Source organism: Chelon labrosus, assembly GCF_963514085.1.
Source record: "Chelon labrosus genome assembly, chromosome: 17".
In the NCBI taxonomy this organism is placed as follows: Eukaryota; Metazoa; Chordata; class Actinopteri; order Mugiliformes; family Mugilidae; genus Chelon; species Chelon labrosus.
The window spans coordinates 23,900,432-23,923,390 of record NC_140350.1 but is presented as its reverse complement, the minus strand read 5'-3'; the positions used below and the strand labels follow the sequence as shown (position 1 = coordinate 23,923,390).

Below are 22,959 nucleotides of genomic sequence, written 5' to 3'. Positions count from 1 at the left end.
TAAGTGCTTGCTGCCAGTTTAAGTAGAAATTATCCAAGGAGCCTCTGACAGAAAATTTTACTTTCTCCAGCTTCAGAAGGGACGCATAGCCGACGTTTAAAAGATGGAGGATGATGGGACGTCCACATCAGCCTCCTCCTGCAATTAAGGAATTTAAGCCTATTGTATTAGTTTGGACTTTTGTCTTGACATTTGCCTCTGGTGATCTACCACAGATGGCTGAAAGTTGGACCTGCAGTATGTCAGAGATTAGAGATTGTCCTAAAGAATTAACTTCCAAAATTGTGATAATCTGGGGCACAACCAAAATCATTAACCGTATCTGGGTAAATTAGGGATAGTCTGGTCTCTCTATAATGAACTCTGTAGAGTACTTTGAACTGAATGAATTCACGGCGCCCAGGAGAGCTTCATCAACCCAGGACCGGTCAGAAAAAGTGGTCTGCAACCGTCACATATTTTAAACAAATGCTGAATGCATAAAGCTTGGATTTACTGCAGGACTGTGCATTCCAAGTGTACCTAATAGATAGATAGATAGATAGATAGATAGATACTTTATTGATCCCGAAGGAAATTCAAGATAATAAACTGGCAAGTGAGTGTATTACAGTACTGTCTGCACAACAGCAAGAATCTTATTACCTTTGGGACTTCTTTATTTCTTCTTCGTTGTACTTTCACCTCCTATAAAACAAGAAAATCCACCAGATCGTGACCCTTCTCATGTTCATTATGTAGCTTGTGCCTCTGGTTGGCTTGCAGTAACCTTTCAAAGAGCATACTCTAGTGGTCAGCGTACATGTTGCATCTTTCAGTGCAACATTCGATCTGGATGATGTAGATGTTTGAGGATCCTGCAAATATTTCTATGAGAAAATAAAAAGTTTGGAGCAAAGAGTTGAGAAGTGAAGCTGTATGGATGCAATATTTAAAAGAAATAACTTTAAAAGTTGCCTGTTTTCATGTCTTAAAGAAGCCTTTGGTGTTCCAGGCTGTGAAGAACATGTTTTAGAATTCAATCTGATTGTGAACTATTCATGATAAAGTAGAAATACTGACCTGATCCAGATCTGAGTGGAGCCCGTGTAGCTGAGTGATGGTTAACGCTTGTGTCCGACCCCCTCCCTCCCTCCCTCCCGTTTAAGCTGACGGAGACCTCGTCGCGCTACGCCCGCAAGATCTCTGGCACCACGGCGCTGCAGGAGGCCCTCAAGGAGAAGCAGCAGCACATCGAGCAGCTTCTGGCTGAGAGGGACCTGGAGCGAGCCGAGATGGCCAAAGCCACCAGCCACATCTGTGAGGTGGAGAAAGAGCTGAGCGTCCTCAAGGTGCAGCACGTACAGGTACCGGCGTTTTCGGGCGAAAATGTTAATCACATTTAAGTCATTATTTTATCTTTCATAGTTTTAGTCGACAGAAAGTCAGTTACATTTTTAACGTTTGACAAAATAGAAGATGTTTTTTCTGAAATTAACGCGCGATAAACACAGTACAACGACTGAACACATATTCCTGAGATTGACCGGTTCATTCAAGAGGACACTACTCATGACTGTTCTTATGGTAATTCAAGTTCAAACATAATGAGGTGAAACCATAAAGGGTGAAGCAAAATAACATTTCAAATCTTAAACATTAAATTGCAAACTTGCATCATGAACAGTTTTCTGTATTAATTTGTGTTAAATATGTGTCAGTAAAAATAGTACAAAAGTACTTAGATGAGACTTATTTAACTTCATAGTTGTCTTAATCAAGCAGAGTTTATACCTCTGTGGGACTAGACGCTGTAACCTACGTACAAAACAAAGTTCCACCCCCGTCCTCACCTGAGCAGAGATGAACGAACTCTTAGAGCCGGCTCTTTTACACCATGTCTTTTTTGCCAGTCCAGTTAGTTTGTTAATTAGTTTGTTTCCACTTCCTGCTTCACTTTCAACAGTTGCGACTGAAACTTTCGCCGAAATTTCGCCCAAGACGAGTCGTACAAATGTTTGTATCTCTGAACCTCCTCAGTTAACCTTTCCTCCATATGTTCCATCTTTATTGATCCAAAACAATCAATTAGAAAATTGTGGAGATGGAGAAGCAGCCAGAAACACTAAAGAGGAAACACGCTACTACCAAGTGGACCAATCACAGCTCTTGTGGAGGTGTGATTGGAGGTGCATGTCAGGCTATGTCGTCAGGGTCTGCGTAGGGTCAGGGCTGTCGCCGTAGCTACAGAGTCAAATTGACGCAGAAGCCTAAAGTGCCTCTTACCGTGATGGAGGCTGCATCTCATTTGTAGCCACAGGGCTTGTTGCAGGTTGCTAGTTTTGGTCAACTACCTTCAACTGATAATCATACTGTGGAGGCCAGTAATACGCCCTGTAGCATCAAAACTGTCAAAAATCCCAGAAGAAGAAGGAGTGCCTGAGATCATTATCCAGCCCAATGACCAAGATCACATATCACATCAACTAACATTCTAGTCCCATCTCGTCTCGTTAACATTTTGTCATAGTTTTTATCATCAGATATTAGTTTTAGCTCGTGAGCATTTAGCTATGACAGTGTAGTGATCTGTCAGGGAGGAGTAAACAAAGACGATCTGTGTCACACGGAAACAAAATGTCTTTCTTCTGTCCGCAGTACGTGAACGAGAACGAGAGCGCCGTCCAGCAGGTCAAAGCCATGCTGGCCAGCACACAAAAGGACAAACTGGAGCTGGCCAATCAGCTCGAAGAAGAGAAAAGGTAACACCAAATCAAATTCATTAAGTTATTTTTTCTGGTAAGGGCAGTGACACGACAAGTAGAGGGTCAGCTGTTGGCGAGCAAAGCTGGAACTGGTCAGACTCCTGTCGCCGGCTTTTTCAACTCCGATTGGTTGATCAGTGCAGAGCATAGACTGTATATAAATATGGACAATGCGTCTCCTCTTCCTCTCATTGACCAAACTGACACTATTTTCCCGGGGATATGGGCGGAGCCACCTTGTGAGTTTGGAGCCAGAGTCTGATCCTGTACGGTCTGAGGGTGGAGCCATGTGGAGCCGTGATGTCGATGCCCCGCCCACACTTCCTCCAGACTCACTTACGTTTTCATTTAATTAATGCAACGTTCTGCTCTACCTCCACTAGTTACAAGAAAATGATGGATTATACACTGAATTTATTTATAAATTTTTGTTTACAACTCTCACGGGACCGCTTTACGGAGCAGTCGGCATGGTAACATGTGGTCAACATTATGTCACATCCTGTTTCTATAGTGTCAAATAACTAAAACGAAACTTATCCAAAGAATTGACACTTGAACATTCATCAACATTATATTAACGACCTAAAATGACAGAAACCATCCTTGAAAAAACATGTTAATACGTGTATTTTAGTCCCGCCCACTAACATGGAGGGGGTGGAGCTTATGACCTATACTGCAGCCAGCCACCAGGGGGAGCTCTACTTGCTTTGGCTCCACTTTTGAGGATCAGTTCCTCCGTCCATCTTTATACAGTCTATGGTTCAGACCCAGAAGCTCAACGATCAAAATGTAAATTATTGTTTAGTGTCAGGTAACAACAGGTGTCATTGTTTCTATTTTTACAGGAAAGTGGAAGACCTCCAGTTCAGAGTGGAGGAGGAGTCCATCACCAAAGGAGACCTGGAGGTATCTATCAGCTTTACTAACTCCTGCTTCCTCGTAGTAAGGTCATTAATATCACATCCTGGAGATCAAGGCGGAGATGAAGAAGAGGCGACGATGTATTGTTTGGATGCACGGGAGCAAACTCCTTTGCAGACCATTACGTTTGCATTTATGCAACATTAAAGAGGTTTAATGAGAGGATTTCAGATTAGCAATCATCTCTGCTTTAAACTGCTGGCAATGTGATATGTCTTCACTGTCGAGCAACATCATTAAGAATTAAAATGACGTGTAAATAATTAGAAGAAATAAATAGTAGTAGACTTATTTTTTGTAATAAAAGCCAAATTATATTATAAGCAGTAAAACAGGAAAACATCCAACAGGGTGAATTCTGGCACTGTACTGTGTTTGTACTCTGTCTGTTGATGATAAGGAAGAGAATAATTAAAAAATTACAAGATATTTGATATTTTTATCAGAGTAAATTTAATACATTTTTAAAAAACATATGTTCAGCCCATCGTCAAGCCTCTGATTAGTTCTTATATTATTCCTCTGTGTAAGATTGACGTGTCTGCCTCTCAGCTGCTCTGCAGAGACAACTTTTGTGACCAGTCACCGCAAAGTTGTCCTTGACTCCCCGATGCACTGTCTAACCTCCACTCTCTCCCATCGTGCGATCAGTTTTTTGTGCAGCCTGTCTGCAGCGCTGCCCTTTGATCATCTCTTGTCAGTTGTTACGATCCCAATCGGTCCCTCTTTCATCTTTACGGGTCTCTTTCCCCTTCAGCCATTTCTGTGTTTTCCTTTTCTTTTTTTTGTTTCTTTTTTTTTTTTTGTTCTTGTCTGCCTTTCTCTTTGTCTCTTTCTGTAGACTCAGACGAAATTGGAACATGCCCATATTCGTCGGCTCGAGCAGAGCCTGCGCCTCGAAAAGTCGAGAGCGGAGGTGCTCCAGAAAGAATTAGACAAGCGGAGGGTAAAAAAAAAAAAAAAGCACGAGCCCTTTGCCTGAGCCTGCTGTCCCGTGTGCTTCTGCGCCCGTTTGCTTCTTGGTGATTGTAGCGTAACTCACAAGCTGCACAGGTCAAAGTCACACTCCACCTGTCTCTGGTGTCCAAGTGCACCGATCAGCCACAAGATTAAAACCACCGACAGGAGAAGTGAATAACATCGACCATCCTTTGACAATTCAATGTTCTGCTGGGAAACTTTTGGACCTGGCATTCATTGGTGTGGATGTCACTAAGATGTGTAGCACCCACCTAGACCAGACCAGGCACCCCCACCCCATAGCAATGACACTTCCTCAGCACACACACACAAAAACACTTTAGGAACAACTCAAAAAAACATGAAGAACAGCACAAGGTGTTGACCTGGCCTCCAAATTCACTAGATCCCAAACTGGACACCCTCAGAAGGCCTGTTAATCTGGGCCTCATGTTTGGAACTATACAGGGACAGGTGAGATATTCATACCAATAACAGACACAACAAGCTTAAAGCATAACGGCGTTTAGCTGCGTAACATTTGTCATGACACCGGTTTCGTCTTTTAATGTTAAAAACTAGGATGTTTGTGCCCCGTGCAGAAAAAAAAGCCAAAATGACCATAGGAGCCCCCCCCCCCCCCCAACTTAAATGAGGCTACAGTTTCAACCTTTTTGCTGCATGTCGTCATCTCTCTCTTGCCCCATTACTTCCTGTCTCTATCTTCTGTTGACTATCAAATAAAAGCACAGAAAGAAAGAAAGAAAGAAAAAAGCCCAACACGTCACTTACAGATGATTTTTACAGCCTAAAAATAGAAATCTCTTCTCCTTCCTGTCCTTCACTCCTTCTCCTCTGATGGGAAACAGTCGAGTCTCTCAGCTGCTTCACCTTCCTTTCACACGTCTTCTTCTTCATTTTAAACCAAACGGTGATTCATTTTAGTTTTATTTGAAGCTCTTGCAGTAAGCCTGCCTTGCTGCACTTTGAGATGCCAGGACATATCATTTAAAATAGCATCAGCTGTAGAGAGGCTGTAGAGTCTCCCCAGAGCTCCGTGCTAATGTTTGAGCAGTTATGCAATTAGTAATACTTTTAGAAGTTGCTAAATTCTTAATGGGATTCGTCACGGATTCTGAGATAAATGTTTCAGGACAAATCGTGCAGGGAAAGACCTCCTCTTCAGTTATAGACTGTGCTTTCCACCTTGAAACGCTTGATTCCTCTATACAGTAAGATCTGCTTCTGCCAACAGGGGAGATGCACTCACGATGCAGTGTCCTTGAGGTTGGGTAAGAGAACCAAGGTGAAAGAACGATTTGATCTTGTTTTGGCTTTGATCCGCCGCCGAGCTATCTCGGTTCTTGACTTCAAATCGACTTCAGACGCTGTCGAGGACATTAACCTTCGCATAGACTCTTTCCTGCTCTCTCACTCCTGCGTGTTGTGCCGTAATCTGAACGCTATCCCGGCAACATCTCTGTCATGAATCAGCCGGCAACGACTCTGAGGTCTGGTGGATTGTTTTACCAGATGGTTGAAATTAACATCTGTGCACCGTGCAGCAGCAGGCACTTCCTTCTTAATCTCCTTTTTTTTACTTGTATTTTCATTTTGACTGGATGCGAGTGTGTGGAGGATGTTTGCAGCCGTGTGTGTGTATGTGTGTGTGTGTGCTGCGAGGTTTGTTGTCGGCTTTTCTTTTTTTATTTTTTCCGCTTGGCTGCTCGTGGATGATCAGAATGGCTGCCCTCTCCTCTCGTCCTCTTCCACTTCTCTGCACATACAGCGAGCTGCGCAAATATTTGGACAGCGACACACTGATGCGTTGGCTCCCCGCTTTTAGTAACTTGGGTGGAAACTATAAAACGACTTTTAACGCTGCATTTTAACGAAATACGAGGGCGACGGGGTCAAATAACGAGGGTAATGGTCTGTTTGGACTTTGGAAAATGCAAACGGGTGCCAGTACTTTCTTTAATGGCATTCCTCCAAAAAAATAATGAGCGACTGCAGCTATGGCTTGCTGGGAATTTGAGATGGTGGAATGAATAAACAAGACAATTTAGAGGACTTAAAGCGGGCTTAATTTGTATGTTATCTTGGATTAAAACAAAGACACTTAGGGTTATCAGCAGTAGGGCCCCTAATTGCTCTTTTGGTTTTCTGCAAACCCAAGTCATTATTAACCCCCTTTTCCAACTGTATTTTTGAAAATATGCTCAGATAAAGCAGCTTGCCCACCTCCCAACAGCAAACCGTCAAAGTTAGCGACTGGCTGCTGGACTATTCGGAGCTTTTAGCACTTAATGAGCCAGATATGTCCCTTAGGATTATTGAAATGTAGGAGAATACTGGGGTTATATTCGTCAATTAGCAACCATTTCCTAACGTCTACTCAAACTACTAAAAGATTGCAAATGCAAAGTTCCCAACAGTGTTTTGGATCAGATTAACATTTTATTTCCACATGTCCCGCTTTGATATTCGGTATTTTAGACTTTCCTCATCCTTCAGGGCGGTGAGATTTTTGGCACCTTTGACATCGGAAGTGGTCTGCTAGCATTCCAGATACGGAATGTGTTTGATGGCCGACAAAATCTTAGATTAGCCCGGAGTGGTTGGGGTTTTACAAAGCTACACAGTCGGACATTAAAATTAAAGATCAGAACTTGGTGACGGGACAATGGAAGAGAGAAACAAATATCTCTTTTGCATTAATTTCTGAGAATAACATGAGAAAACTGACATCATGACTGTGCATTATCTCTACTTAGCCTAAACAGTGGAAGAAGGTGCTGATTAGATAGCTAGGCTCTGTGTGAACTTAAAGTACAGTAGTTGATATTTTGGCCACTAGGGTGCAGCAGAAACAAGCTGATGTACTGTCACAGTTTAAACGGCTTACAGTGGCTGATTCATGCATCCATCTTCAAAGTTTATGAATCTTCATCAGCTCCTGAGAATATTCCAGTCTTAGTTGCTAAATGTTTTACTACGTTCCCCAGCTAGATGTTAATTATGTCTGCCCGCCATCTGGTGCTGCACAGGATTTTGTTGAGAGTAAATTTAACAATAAAGGCAGAGGGCAGAGAACCAAAACTACTCGTTTAAAGAGGCTGTAAAGCTCTGCAGCGTCACTAAAGCTCACCAAATGACTAATTGTAGATCGTTTGTTTAATATGCACACTACCAGAAATATAAGACAATAATTATTTGTGTGCATTTATGTGCTTTTCTGGATTTGGGTCGTTGAATCGTGTTTTATGTCAGAAGTACAGCCGGGGACCAAACCATTAATCTGTTGCTGTCCACATACTTCACGTCATTTGTTTGCTTTGTTTGTTCACTGGAATGCGTTTTGCCGTCGTTAGTCTCTGTGAGGACCTCTAGGGTTTTTTCTTTTACCAAACTGATTGCCACTCTTCATCAGTGTCACCTTTTCTTCGGAATGACATCATTCTGTTTCAGGACCATCCACCTGTTGCAGTGCTAAAGTCGTTCCTTTGAAATGATGACATCTCTCTGTGCCGCGCAGTCAGATTAAACAGAAGCAGTGACGGATGCTTTCTTTCTCATCAGCAAACCACGGTTGAAGAGCAGAGTCGGATCATGCAGCTGGAGGAGGAGCTCACGCTCCGGAGAGCCGAGATCGAGGATCTGCGGGCGAAACTCAGAGGGGCTGACGCAAGCTCGCAGCAAGGCAGCGAGACAGACGCAGCCCCGGGAACCGAGACGCAGCCAGAGACCCTCCTGCTGCGCGAGCGGTTGCTGTCGGCGGGCCGCGAGCACTACAAGGAGAGCAGCGAGCTCAAAGAGAAGTACGAGAGTGCGTTAGCAGCAAGCCAGCAGGAGGTCGACTCGCTGAAGGTGGTCGTGGATAAACAGAACCTGGAGATCACTGAGATGAAACAGAAAGTCCAACAGGCCACCAAGGAAAACATGGAAATGATGGACACCTGGAAGGTACTCTGCTGTGTTCTTCTAAATGTTCAAAGGACGTCTGTAAGAACAGAGGGGTCATTTCAGTGGAGCTCTGTGAAGTAGAAGTCAGTTGAAGTCATTAAAAAGTAGAAATAAGTTTTTCAGAGTTGAGTAAGTTTGTGATAATCTTTTCAAAGGTAAAGCAGATGTTCAGTGTGACCCAACGAGATTTAGCTCGTAGCCAGCTGGAAACCAAAAGCAAATCATTTTCAATCATTTGATCCGTTTGAATTGTTGGTTTCTCAAAAATAACCTAACTAATAGTTCCTCTTCCTTTCCTTTATAGGTTAAATTTGACTCTTTAGTGAGTGACCACCAGAAATCTTTGGAGGGTCTGAAGGCGTCGTTGAGTAGTGACCGTGTTGCTCCAGAAGGCCAAGAGCAGGACGCCCAGGAGCTGAGAGCCACTCTGGAGAGTCTGAAGATGGAGCACCAGCTGGAGGTGGAGAACCTCAAGGCCAAACAAAAGATCGAAGCCGCCATCCTGACCAAGGAGCGCGAGGACCTCTGCACCCGTCTCCAGGAGGCTAAAGACCAGCTGGCCGAGGGCAGCCAGACATGGAGGGCCGAGGTGGAGGCCAAAAGCAGCAAGCACGCCCTGGAGGAGGCCGGCGAAAAGCTGCAGAAGGCCGAGCAGAGGCTGGCCAAGATGGAGAGGCATCATTCAGAGCAGGACAAAAGCGTGGAGGAGCTTAGAGAGAGGCTGGAGCTGTCGGAGAAGAAGATGACCGACTACCAGGCCCTGCAGAAAGCTCAGGCGGAGAGCCAAGAGGAGATCCAGAAGCTGGAGGAGAAGCTGAGGGTGACGGCGAACCAGCTGCAGGCCATCCAGGCGGACCGCTACACGTCCCACGATGCAAATGTGAGTGGCTGCGGAGAAGCTGGAAAACGGCAATAACAGATCTGATAAAGTGTTGTCTGTTACTGCTCTGACTGAACATCTCTCATCACGTTTTCAGGTGATAGAAGACAATGAAATTTCAGACGAGAAGATGAAGTTAAAGCAGAATATCGAAGGTATCAGTCATACACTTTAGTTGCCCTCTTTTGCTTGAATGATTGCACAATTTCCTTCTCATTACTCATCATAAATCATAAAATTTTACAGTTTATTTAACAGTTTACGCGTCACGATGTTTATTTATGTGTGGAAACTGGAGAGAAACCACAATTTTTTAATCTAAAAGGCAGTTGAAGGAATAGTTTAACACATTGGGAAACAAGCATGATTAATTACTTTCAGTCCATCAACTCCTGGTTCCCCTTTAAAGTAAATGTGTAATTATTTGCTCTCAGACTCGATTGTATTTGTGCAGCCAGTTAGCTTAGCTTAGCATAAAGATTCAGAGCAGGGGGAAACTCCTAGGAAACTGAAATGAAACCCTCAAGAGGTGTTGGTGACTGCGTGTAACATGTACACTAAACTGTTTTTGGCGTTCAAGTGGTAAGTGTTTGCGTCTAGACGCCACCAAAGCTAACAGTTTAGCAATCTAACATCCTCGTTAGGTGGATGGATGGTTGGGAATGTCAACATTTTCCTCAGATGTGTATATAAGAAAACTCAATAGTACGAAACTGCACTAGAAAATGTCTGCAAGCATGACACGGCTCATGAATGCTGCTGTTTGTGTTTTTCCTCGACCAGAAACCATGGAGAAGCTGTTGAAAAGGGAAAAAGAGGTCTCGACTCTCACCTCCCAGGTTGAAGCCCTCAAATCGCAGATGGGAGGTAAATGTTAATTTTACGTTTTCCAGACTGGAGTGACCTTTAGCGAACTCTGAAGTCTTACTGGTTTTTAATGAGGAGACATCCTTACATCGAGTCATTTCATGGAATTCATTTCATTTCTTCCTAATACGGCGTTTTATTTGGAAGGTAATGACACATTTCTCATGACCTCGTATTTAGATAATGACATACACGTCATCTGAGCGCCTTGGAGGTTTCTATTGCTGGAGTCTGTATTGGGCATAGACTGTATATAAATATGGACAAAGCGTCTCCACTTCCTTTCATTGGACAAACTGACGCTATTTTCCCGGGGATACGGGCGGCGCCATCTTGCGACTTTGGAGCCAGAATCTGATCAGTACGGTCTGAGGGTGGAGCCAAGCGGAGCCGTGATATCAATGCCCCGCCCACATTTCCTCCAGACTCACTCGCATTTTCATTTAATTAACACTACGCTCTGCTCTACCTCCAGCAGTTACAAGGCAATGTCGGATTATACACTGGACTTATTTTTAAAAACAGTTTTTATAACTCTTATGGTCCCATGGGACTGCTTTAGGTAGCGGTTGGCATGGCAACTGGTAGTCGCCATTATGTCACGTCCTGTTTCTATAACGTCAAATAACTAAAACGAAACTTATCCAAGAAATGGACACTTGAACAAGCATTATATTAACTACCTGAAATCAAAAAAACCATCCTTGAATTTTATTAAATTATTTGCCGTGTATTTTAGTGTTTCAGTTTGGTCCAAGTCCCGCCCACTAACATGGAGGGGGTGGAGCTTATGACCTATACTGCAGCCAGCCACCAGGGGGAGCTCTACTTGCTTTGGCTTCACTTTAGAGAAGCAGTTCTGCCGTCCATCTTTATACAGTCTATGGTATTGGTTAAAACACATCCCATAATGAAATCCCAGACTTATATTCTGATTAGTGCTTGACCACCACCACATGTGTTCACCGCAGAGTTCACTCAGCGGGCGATTGTCTTCATCATCTCCGTTACGATCTTTGATCATCACAGAGAAATCAGCGTATCTTCTTGAAAAGTTCACATCAAACGCATATAAATCAGACCTCATGTAACTCAAATAATCAAACTGAAACCCTTTGAAGACTGGAGTGTAAATAATTCAAAAAGGAACGATATGTAACTCAAAGGGAAGAACAGTTCTCACCTTTATTTAATGGAACACCTTTTTTAAAGCACTGAATAAAAAATGAATGTTAATAGTCCTTCCACTGATTTTTACAAACTTTTTTGTGGTGGACTTTTCAATTGCCCGTGACCCTTTGGCTGCATATAAAGATGAACAAACCGAGGTGGAGCCAGACCGCTAAGCAACCAGAGACGGCCACGCCCTAAATTATGCATAACTTTTAAATTATGTTTATAAAAATTTCATCCATTTAGTTGTCATGGATGGAGAAATTAGTTAAAAAGGCCAAAACTGTGTCATGTACCAGACTGGAAACAAGTTGGACATTTTAACGTAGAGGTTAATGGGGATTGACTCACTTTAAGAGCTGCCCTCAAGTGGCGATTAGAGGAACTGCAGTTTTTGAACCTCGTCTGTGTTAGCCTAGCGTAGCCAGACTCAAATCGTATCAGAATACGAGTCTGATAACACTCCGTATGGATTTCATTATGAGGCTAGTTTCAACCAATTAAGAGAAAAAACCTGCCAACCTGCAGAAACAATTTGATGGGCCCAGCAGATCTTTATCGGGGCATAATCAGTTCCCAGTGGAGAGACTCCAGCCTAACTTGTTGGTCTGGCTTCCAGGCTTCTTCTGTGTTGGATAATTGATAGGAACTGGAACAAATTTAGCAAGAAGTCAGTGTTTGAAATGGTTTAGTTGAGGTGGAAGAGATCCTTTAATATAAATTTGACCTGTATTATTTCTAAAGGCAGCATGTGGGGGATGTCTGTGATCAGATTAGTTCCTGTATCTCTGCAAAATGATTTAATTTGATTTATTATGCACATTTCAATAATAGAATAAACAACTGAAAAGAATATAAATAATAAATATACTAAATTATTACTGCTGTGTACTATGAGTCACTGTTTATATGCCAGGTATGAGGGCAGAAACATTAATATGTATTGAATAAGAATGAGTTATTTACAGACTGTGAGTGTCGGTGCTAAAAATATTCATGAATCTTCTTCTCACACCAGCTCTGGAGGGCAAAGTTCGCTCAGGGGAAAAGAGAGCTGAAGCCCTGGCTAGGGAGAAGATGCGTGTGGAGGCAGAGCTGGAGACCATGACCAAGAAGTCCCATGATGCCTCTGGGCAGCTGGTCAGCATCAGCCAGGACCTGCTGAAGAAAGAGAGGTAATGTGACATGGAGACATTTTAACCTGAACAAGTCACCGAAGCTGAAGCATTAATCCGAGGGGAGCTTTTATGTTGCACGCCGTTATTTGACCCGTTGTGAATAGAAACGTATTGATCAGTGCAGGTTTGGGATGATGGACGAGTGTTTCTGCTCAGGTTTCTATCAGAATTTATTTGACTTTGTGCGAAGTCTGAGAGCAACCAACGTCTATTTTAATTACGTAAAGAGGACGTTTCTGTAGCAGACAAGACATTATCTGGAAATCCACAAACTAATCTAGTTGTATTACATTATTATTATTATGCAGTTCTTACATTATTGATGATATTACCAAAGGCTAGAAGGCATTAAATATATCAATGCTGCTGTTTCAGTTTTATATTTTTGGATAAACAAACTTGTAAATGAACAAAAAAACAAACAACAACAGCAACTTCAAGTGTTTCTTGCACATTTTAATCCGAGGAAGTTGGTGAGATAAATCAAGTAGATGGCAACTTGTGAGCAATCAGATTGAGGTTGGTATGTTGATGGGGAGAGGAGCAGCATGTCTGAAACCAGAAGGAAGAAGAAGAGGAATACATTATCAGAATATGAGTCTGGTAATGTGCCATTTTGAGATTATTTAGGGTATGTCACAAGCAGCACAGAGACATTTTCTTATAAACAAACTTCACTGTGTTCAGACTACATTTCTCTTTCTACTCTTCTGTCCATCTCCACATTGGCTTGTGCAGATCTTTGCAGGAGCATAATCAGATCCCGAAAGAGCAACTCCAGTCTACACTCAAGGCCACAAAATGATTCAGATCATTTGATCATTTGTATTTTATTATAGTCAGGAAAGTATTTATTTTAAGATGAATTCTTTGAAAATACATGATGCCTCTACGGACATAGGATATCGTCTCATAAAAAAATCTGCAACAGTTCAGGTAAAGGTTGCTAAAGGTCACTCTGCTCTGGAAAATGGTATTTACCTCCTATCTGAGACTGAGAGAGCAAGAGACCTCTTTTTTTCCCCCTTTTCAACAAATTAAGTATAGTCAGTTCCCACCAGAGAGGTTCCAGACCAACTTTACGCCACAAAACATGAGTGGGTGAGGAAAGTTGGTCTGGCTTCCAGGCTAAAAAAATATATGTTACCATCTCAATCAGAAGAGGCTGATCTGATCAGACTGATAATCTGTTTGTATAGAAAGAAAGCACTTGATCTGATGGTTTCTTCTCTCTTGTGGTAATAAATCCATTCTTTCTGAGCATGTTCGTGCCAGAGAGGATGGAGATGAGTCTCTAACAGGTGCAGAAACATAGAGGTAGCAAAAACAAATAGTTGTTCAAACAGGCTGAAAAGATGAGCGAAGCTGTAATCCATGTGGGCAGAAATATTGAAAGCATGGAAGCATCTTGGTCGTCTTCTTCTATTCAATCTGTTCAGTGATATAAAGTTGTGAGAAAAAAAATTTAATTTAATTTGGCCTCAGACCCATCCACTAACACGGAGGGGGCGGAGCTTATGACTTATACTGCAGCCAGCCACTAGGGGGAGCTCTACGTGCTTTGGCTTCAATTTGAGGAGCAGTCATTTACGATCATTTTTTATACAGTCCATGCTGTGCACATGTCCAAACTGTAGCTCAGTGTTTATTGTGGCTCACTGACTCACTGATATAAGTATACTGGTAAACAGCCAAATATAGGATATAGAAATGGGTTGTCCATGTGCCAACCAGTATGACATGCAGTGAGAATACGCCACCCCCTCAGTTCCCACTGACCTGTCTGCCTGACACGGTCACATTTTGGGTTGATAAGCTTTTAAATAATAATAACCTTTGAGCGAGGTCTGAGCAGAGGGGTGACTCATATAATCCTTGGCAGCAAAATTGCACAACTCTTCATTCCTTATTGCACTTCAGTGAAGTCCAGTTCTCAGCAATGTCACCGAAATCCTGCAGGGCACAAAAACAGAAACAAAAAAATAGAAAACTCACGATTTCTTTGCTCGTTTTTCTTGTTTTCTTCTTTAATGCAGGAGCCTTAACGAACTGAGAGTGTTACTCCTGGAATCTCATCGCCATTCTCGGGACATGGAGAAAGACCTGAACCGAGAGGTGCACAAGGCTGAGTGGAAGGTCAAGGAGCAGAAACTTCAGGACGACATCAAGACCCTGCGAGAGAAACTGCTTCTGCTGGTGAGAACCGGAGAACTAGGAATACTCACAAGATTCCTTATTTCCACTTTTCTAAATATGAAAATCACAAGCTGTGGATTAGTGGTTAGAGAATTGGCCAACTGGACTCTAGGGTCACCGGTTCGAATCCCCTCTTCAGCCTCTCTCTGTTTGCACAGAACAAACTTCAAAATCAGTGTGACAGAGGTCGACATATCCTGCAAGCATGGGTCAAGCAAAAGCATATGTTCGTTTTTCTGATCCTAGCTGATAGTGTGCAACAATGTTGTTAAAAAGGTGTTTCCTCAAAGACGTCTGAGATGATATCACCAGGGTTTTCACAAATTGTTAAAGATAAGATAAGCTAAATTAGGTTACGATATGAATTTATAGATCCCCAGGCTTAGCTAAGCTAAAAAAAAAAGATAAGGTTTTATTGATCCTCAAGCCAAGCTAAGCTAAGCTAGGCTAAGATAAGATAAGACTTTATTGATCTCCAGGTCGAACTGACATAGGCTAAACTAAGATAAGGTTTTATTGATCCCAGACGCTAAATAACGCATCTCATAACACTAAATATTTATGAGTAAATGGAAGGAACTGAAATATTAACAGTCACTGTACCAAGCTTATAAAATAGTTTCCTGAAAAGCTTATCAAAGTAAGTGGGTAGTAAGGTTGAAGTGGTGGAGGCTGGATTATATTCTATGGGCATCATGAATATCATGAATAAAGACCATTCCAACAGGAGTATTGCTGTTAAGGAAACAAATATTGCACAGAAAAGACATAACGCAGTTCAGTAAGTTTAGTTTATTCTCAGATATTAAAAACAAAACAATTCAACAGCAGACTTTATATTCATGAGCTTTCCATCTTGGGTGTTTCAGGGTCGGGAGCGTTCCTCACCCGACCACCGCCGCTACTCCATGCTCGACCCCTCGGCTCTGGATTCCGAGGTGACCCGTCTGCGCCAGCGGCTGCTCAGCACCGAGGACGCCCTGAGGAACGCCCTGGAACACAACCAGCAGGTCGACCAGCTGGTCCAGGCCATGCGCAGACATCCAGAAAAAAGCCCGGTAAAGTGGAGACGAAGAAACATTTCTGCTAAACGTTAAATCAGGATAAGTCATCCAGCCTGTGACATATCTGAAGGCTGAAGACGTTTCACCACTATTACAACTGGCTGCTTCACTTCTAAGTGGCTGGTGGAGAGTTTGGGTTTTTTCTAGCAACATCTGTGGGCGGTGACCAGCTGAAAATCACACGACTCTGGTACCAAACTGCAATTAGTGGATGTTGTTTAGAATAACTTGGGTGGTATCCCAAAGAAGCCTGGTGAAATGTCTTCAAATAAACCCAAGCAATTCCGGTTGCCCTTGTTTGAGCTGTTTTAAGACTTAGAAAAGCATGAAAATGTTATTCTGGGGGACTGATAGGATGTCTCTGGGCCTCCTTTATGTATGTAGACCACTATGGCTGCTTTAGTGACACAAAATCCCTTTTACACACTGTTCAGTTATTATTACCTCAGCCCAACCCACAGATTGGGAAACCGGAGAACGCTTGGTGCAGCAGCATTGCTGTGGAAAGCAAGCAGAATCTGAAGTGTGATCACAGTAGTAGTACGCCCTGTAGCATCAAAACTGCCTGAAATCGCATAAATACCAACACAAGAAGACGACAAAGAAAGCAAGTAGTGACAGAGTAGTAGTAGTAGTACTTTGGAGGATAAGAAGTCGCAGGACGGTCATTGTACAGCTTTGTACTTGATGACACCCACAAAATGCATGCAAAAGTCCTCTCATGTTATCTTCCAATGCAGCCTCGATAAAGTGAAAGGGTCAAGAACACATCCGGGTATTTGGACTGCGCTTGGTCAGATGCTGAATTTGAACAGTACACGAGAACACAAGCACGAGAGGAGAACGCATATTGATAAAACGCCTCAAGCCTTTTGAACAGCAAGTTCAGCTTCAAAGCTTGTCGGTCAAACACACAGCTGAGAGCAGAGAACCCTGCTTCCAATCGCCCAAGGCAGACCAGGTTGGTTGAGCCCAACCCACAGTTTGGGAAACCGGAGAACGCTTGGTGCAGCAGTATCGCTGTGGAAAGCAAGCAGAATCTGAAGTGTGATCACAGTAGTAGTACGCCCTGTAGCATCAAAACTGTCTGAAATCACATAAATACCAACACAAGAAGACGACAAAGACAGCAAGCAGTGATAAAGTTCTGGGACACCTGGCTGTCCCAAGTCCTCTCATGTTACCTTCCAATGCAGTCTCAATAAAATGGACGGGGCAAGAACGCATCCGGGTATTTGGACCGCGCTCGGTCAGATGCGAGCGTTGAATTTGAACAGAAGCACGAGACGAGAACGTGTATTGATAAAACGCCTCAAGCCTTTTGAACAGCAAGTTCAGCTTCAAAGCTTGCTGGTCAAATGCACAGCTGAGAGCAGAGAGCCCTGCTTCCAATCGCCCAAGGCAGACCAGGTTGGATAAAAAAAAAGATGCGGCATATTTTTGGAGCATGCAGAACCTTTGAGTTATTCTGGAGAATATTCTGGACGTTTGTTGTTGTGTTAGACTGTTGAAATAATAATAACATACATTTGCAAAGCACACCCAGTTATCATGCTGGTAAGAGTAATAAAAATGAAGACTTTCCCTTAAGGTACATTTAGAGCAGATTAAGTGCGATTAATTTGCATCAATTGCATTGACAGCCCTACTTTAAATATTTCATCAGAAGTGACTATTTCTACAAAGAGATATGGATTTTAATGTGCGCTATATATATATATATATATATATATGAGCCACATTTTAAAGGTGCAGTTTGATACACTATATTACCAAAAGTATTCGCTCACCCATTCAAATGATCAGAATCAGGTGTTCTAATCACTTGGCCTGGCCCCAGGTGTATAAATTCAAGCACTCAGGCATGCAGACTGTGAAACAAGACATTTGTGAAAGAATGGGCCGCTCTCAGGAGCTCAGTGAATTCCAGCGTGGAACTGTCATAGGATGCCACTTGTGCAACAAATCCAGTCGTGAAATTTCCTCGCTCCTAAATATTCCACAGTCAACTGTCAGCTCTATTATAACAAAATGGAAGCGTTTGGGAAAAACAGCAACTCAGCCACGAAGTGGTAGGCCACGTAAAGTGACGGAGAGGGGTCAGCGGATGCTGAAACGCATAGTGCAAAGAGGTCGCCGACTTTCTGCACAGTCAATTGCTACAGAGCTACAAACTTCATGTGACCTTCAGATTAGCCCAAGTACAGTACGCAGAGAGCTTCATGGAATGGGTTTCCATGGCCGAGCAGCTGCAGCCAAGCCACACATCACCAAGTGCAATGCAAGGCGTCGGATGCAATGGTGTAAAGCACGCCGCCACTGGCCTCTAGAGCAGTGGAGACGCGTTCTCTGGAGTGATGAATCACGCTTTTCCATCTGGCAATCTGATGGACGAGTCTTGGTTTGGAGGTTGCCAGGAGAACGGTACATTTCAGATTGCATTGTGCCAACTGTGAAATTTGGTGGAGGAGGAATTATGGTATGGGGTTGTTTTTCAGGAGCTGGGCTTGGCCCCTTAGTTCCAGTGAAAGGAACATTGAATGCTTCAGTATACCAAAACATTTTGGACAATTCCATGCTCCCAACCTTGTGGGAACAGTTTGGAGCGGGCCCCTTCCTCTTCCAACATGACTGTGCACCAGTGCACAAAGCAAGGTCCATAAAGACGTGGATGACAGAGTCTGGTGTGGATGAACTTGACTGGCCTGCACAGAGTCCTGACCTGAACCCGATAGAACACCTTTGGGATGAATTAGAGCGGAGACTGAGAGCCAGGCCTTCTCGACCAACATCAGTGTGTGACCTCACCAATGCGCTTTTGGAAGAATGGTCAAAAATTCCTATAAACACTCTCCTCAACCTTGTGGACAGTCTTCCCAGAAGAGTTGAAGCTGTAATAGCTGCAAAAGGTGGACCGACATCATATTGAATTCTATGAGTTAGGAATGGGATGGCACTTCAGTTCATAGAATGAGTAAAGGCAGGTGAGCGAATACTTTTGGTAATATAGTGTATGTTGGTCTGCTGTTCTCACATCTGACAACTTGTTAGCTTAGCTTAGCACAGTCCCTGGAAACAGACTCTCAGTGTTTCCTCCTCTGTTTGTGCTAAGCTAACCTACTGCTGTAATTTCATATTTGTTTGTCTGTTTATCTCACTCTCTGAAGGAAAGTGAACAAGGGAACTAATGCCTCCACAAATATCTGACAGCTAAATCATACCAAAGACTACACTGATGATTTGTGATCATGTCTTTCAGGTTCACGGTGCAAATTCGGCTAACGGGATTCATCTCCAGGAGTCAGGCAGCACTCGAGATGTTAGTATTCCAACGCTGTATCTTTAAACTATTATTTAATTACTGTAGTGTTGTTGGTCATGCATTACAGTTAATAAATCTTATCTTGCACCCTTTTTAGGAACAACACTGATATGAGCAGAAGAGATAAGGCTGGGACGCTGACATGACCCAGACTGAACCAGGACATCTTAAACGAGTCAAAGCTTGTCTCGCCGATCCCGCCGATGGACGCCTGAAGAACATTTCCGTTTACAGTTAAAACCAAAACAGCGAATCTCTATCTCAAGTGAATTTATGTGTTGTTGCAGAAAGCACCTATTAGCCAATCAGAAGACCGCTTAAAGTACTATAACGTCTAGACAGGAAATAAGACACGGACATGAAAAGGTATTATTGTTACAACCACTACTGAGAACTTAAAGTATGGCGACCTTTGAGGCTTAACGGTAGTTAGAAAGCTTGAGTCTACAAGCTGCCAGGAACTCGAACTTGAAAATTCTGAATTTTGAAATGGCTGATGGACGACAAGAACTGAAGAACTCTCAGTCCCTTTTGTTTGTTTTATTTATTACTTTTATTTTGCTCCTTGGCTTTGTAATAATCCTCTGTACTGTAGGTGAGCTGTCTTGGCCTGTGCCACTCAGAGCAACATGTGAAGGATGACTTCTTTAATGCAATTCGACTCATTTATCTGCGTATTAAAGCGTCCGACGAGGATTGGTAGCAAGCTCGTTACAATAAACCCTGCTCTTTCCTCACACTCCTGCTTTAGTGCACAGAGATAATTTGAAATATCCACTGAAAGTTTGTCTTTTGATCCAGAAGAATGGTAGAACTGTAAAAAAAACTGTTAAAGGACCAGTGTGTATGTTGGAGAGACATCTAGTGGTGAGGTTGTAGATTGCAACCAACTGAATACCACTCATCGTCTAAGTGTGTAATGTTCCGCTCTTTCTCTCTTTGGAGTTTCTTTTTGGTGTTTACGTTCTGGGCTACTGTAAAAAAAAAAAAACATGGTGGGTTCTGTGGAGGATGGAGGGCTTACGCTAAGATAACGAAAACATAACAATTCTTAGCTACCACACGCTGCATGTTTAATTTAATTTTCATGATGGTGTTCAAGTTGGGAGATACCATGAAGCTGTAACCATTAGCACAGATCCTGGGAACACTGATATTTATTTATTTTTGTTGTAATCCTCATATTCGTGTACTTTCTGGAGTGGTTCAAGTTCTTTCAAGCAGGCTTTTCTTGTGTTTTAGCCTATGAACAAGTGTGCAAAAACCCGTGCTGTCTAGGTTACGTCAGTCTTAAAGTATAGACTAGAGATTGCAACTTTACATCAATGTTAAAGACGAAGATCCACCAAGAGATGTGTGTTTACGTGATGCAAAAACACTACAGAGCTGCACAAAGTGGAGCGTTATCTCTGCTTTTTAATCCTCAAATTTATTGACACCACTGAATTTGTTTAATAGAAGAAAACCGAGACGGAGCCGTGATTTCAACGTTGCTGATTCCACACGGACGCCCTTCTTTGATCATCTCTTCAAACACTTCTCACGGCTGGTTGTTTCGCTACCTCCCTCCGTGTTTCAGTCCCTCTTGGAAAACGATCATTACGGTTTTCCTATCGGACGGATAATCAAAGGTTCACACCGGTTTTATTCTTCATAGGGAAAGCGAAGGAGTGCATCATCACACTTGCATAACGGGCGTACATAATGGTGCAAAGTGCCGAAATAGTGGTTAAACTGGATTATTTCTGTCTCTGATGTAACACGAGTCGACCGTCCGGCTTCACGGCTTGTGCGTGCTCAATCGTCCATGTGAACGCCAGCAGAGAGCGATGTGTTGCAGCTCAGACGGCGATGATTTCACCACCAATCCTCTCTTCAGGTGTTTGCTAAAGCGGCGTCTTGAGCCCGTCCTCTAAAGAAGTCATCCCTTTTGGCACATCAGTGGACTTCCTGCTCCGACTGAAGACCGATACTAATGAACCTGGGAGGCCTGCTGAACTCAGCTCTAAGTGATGTTACAGGATGAATGAATATAGTGAATTATTGCAGCCTTTTTCATTCTCTAAAAGTGTCTGAATCTGTACCGATACATGTCTTGCGCTCAGTTATTTTATTTACTGTGTTACAATGCATACACCGTCCATTCATTAGTATTAATATATGGTATGAGATAGCATTTCTCAAAAATGTCCCTGGATTGCTTTACTTGACGCTTTCTTAAATCTACTGAAGGGCTGCCACAGGAGCTAAAACCCAAACAATGGATGTCACAGTGGATGTCATTGCCCAGACTGACGACGTCTGTATTTCAGTTGAAGAATTTATTCTCTTTTAAGTCTTCCACATTTTGTTTCATCCACTTTGTCGGCCGAACTGTGAGTTCTTGTTTGTAGCTGGTCATAGGTTGCGACTGCTTTCATTGCACAGAGGTGAGTGGCGTGGCGTGTCGAAAGCTGGGAGCAGTGTCTCCTGAGCAAGGCCGGGCCGGGTTGGTCCGCCCTGATAAAAACTAAATTTTCCATTGGATATTGTACATGGCCTTTTCAGCTGCAGGGTTCATACCCTTTGGATTATTGCTGCAATGGTTTTGGAGATTGAGTCATTAAATATTAACAATGTGGGGCAAGGGCTGGTGGTGTTTTATTTCGCACTCCTTCATACTTATGTCACTTCTGCGTGTTTGTTTTTCAAGGCAAAGCAAAGTAGATCGGTATGTTTCTACAGTGGTGTCAGATTTTGTGGCACGGAGAGGTCGGTGGTGGTTTAGGAAATTCAGCCAGCAGTCGTATAACCTTTTATCCATTCCTCAACGCACTGGGCAAAAAATTTCTACATCTTATATCCAATCGGAGGAAAATATCTGGTATTAAAATGTCGACCAGAAGAGGATGGATGCAATTATTAATTTTTGTAGAAAAAAACAAAAAAAACCCCCACCAGATATGACTTTTTATTGTTGACCAGGTCTAATCCACATGTGCCACTTTTCTATTTTTTTTACTTTTTTGTTTTTTTGGATTGTGCAAATGACATTTAAATAAGGAAGTGATTACTTACTTGCAAAAACACACAATCACAGACACGGATCTGTTTTGATGCATGCAGGAAAATAACACAATTATCAGATTACACTAGATTATATGCACGATTCACGGTTAAAATCATTATAAATAGCGCCTAAGCAGCGCGTTTACTGAAAGATTGCCCTTTCCCTCTTGGATCTGAACTTTACCCTATATCAAACAGGCTATTTTGGGCAATCACTGCAGCTATGGCACAACCCGCCACGGCCACCAGATCCACGTAGCTGCTGTATGTCCACTTTGGACTGAGCAGGCACCTAATCCTAAAAATAATTTGGATGTTGTACAACTATCACATAAAACCACCTCTCTGCAGACTATGTCTTAAAGCACAAGGGAGAAGTTGCAGCCAAGAAGTGGCAGATTTAAAAATAGCCCTGGTAAAATCAATAATCATAATAAAATAATAATAATAAATTGCAGTGGGAATATATATATATATATATATATATATATATATATATATATATTTTTTTTTTTTGCACTGTTAATTTCTCCGCCCTGAGTTTTTTTTTTTTTTTTTTCCAGAGGTTCCTGCGTTAATCCTGTATGTAAATCGCAGCCAATAGATGCTGTTGTTGAGTTGGGCTGGGATTAGC

General features: G+C 42.6%; 1 protein-coding gene across 4 annotated transcripts in view; it reads left to right on the top strand.

Moving 5' to 3' along the window:
* clip2 (CAP-GLY domain containing linker protein 2) overlaps nucleotides 1-21,932 on the top strand; it is a 41,519-nt gene extending 19,587 nt beyond the window's left edge. For 2 of the 4 annotated variants that reach the window (XM_084564493.1, XM_084564494.1), the window contains 12 exons: nucleotides 1,149-1,346; nucleotides 2,638-2,741; nucleotides 3,596-3,656; nucleotides 5,887-5,937; nucleotides 8,214-8,597; nucleotides 8,902-9,477; nucleotides 9,575-9,632; nucleotides 10,261-10,344; nucleotides 12,536-12,692; nucleotides 14,732-14,891; nucleotides 15,761-15,949; nucleotides 19,215-21,932. In XM_084564493.1, the coding sequence (XP_084420619.1) occupies nucleotides 1,149-1,346; nucleotides 2,638-2,741; nucleotides 3,596-3,656; nucleotides 5,887-5,937; nucleotides 8,214-8,597; nucleotides 8,902-9,477; nucleotides 9,575-9,632; nucleotides 10,261-10,344; nucleotides 12,536-12,692; nucleotides 14,732-14,891; nucleotides 15,761-15,949; nucleotides 19,215-19,301 (2,109 nt within the window). In that variant the 3' untranslated portion in view covers nucleotides 19,302-21,932. The remainder of the gene's footprint in view (nucleotides 1-1,148; nucleotides 1,347-2,637; nucleotides 2,742-3,595; nucleotides 3,657-5,886; nucleotides 5,938-8,213; nucleotides 8,598-8,901; nucleotides 9,478-9,574; nucleotides 9,633-10,260; nucleotides 10,345-12,535; nucleotides 12,693-14,731; nucleotides 14,892-15,760; nucleotides 15,950-19,214) is intronic. The other 2 variants (XM_084564495.1, XM_084564496.1) reach the window with 2 other exon arrangements.
* Nucleotides 21,933-22,959: the final 1,027 nt, after the last annotated feature.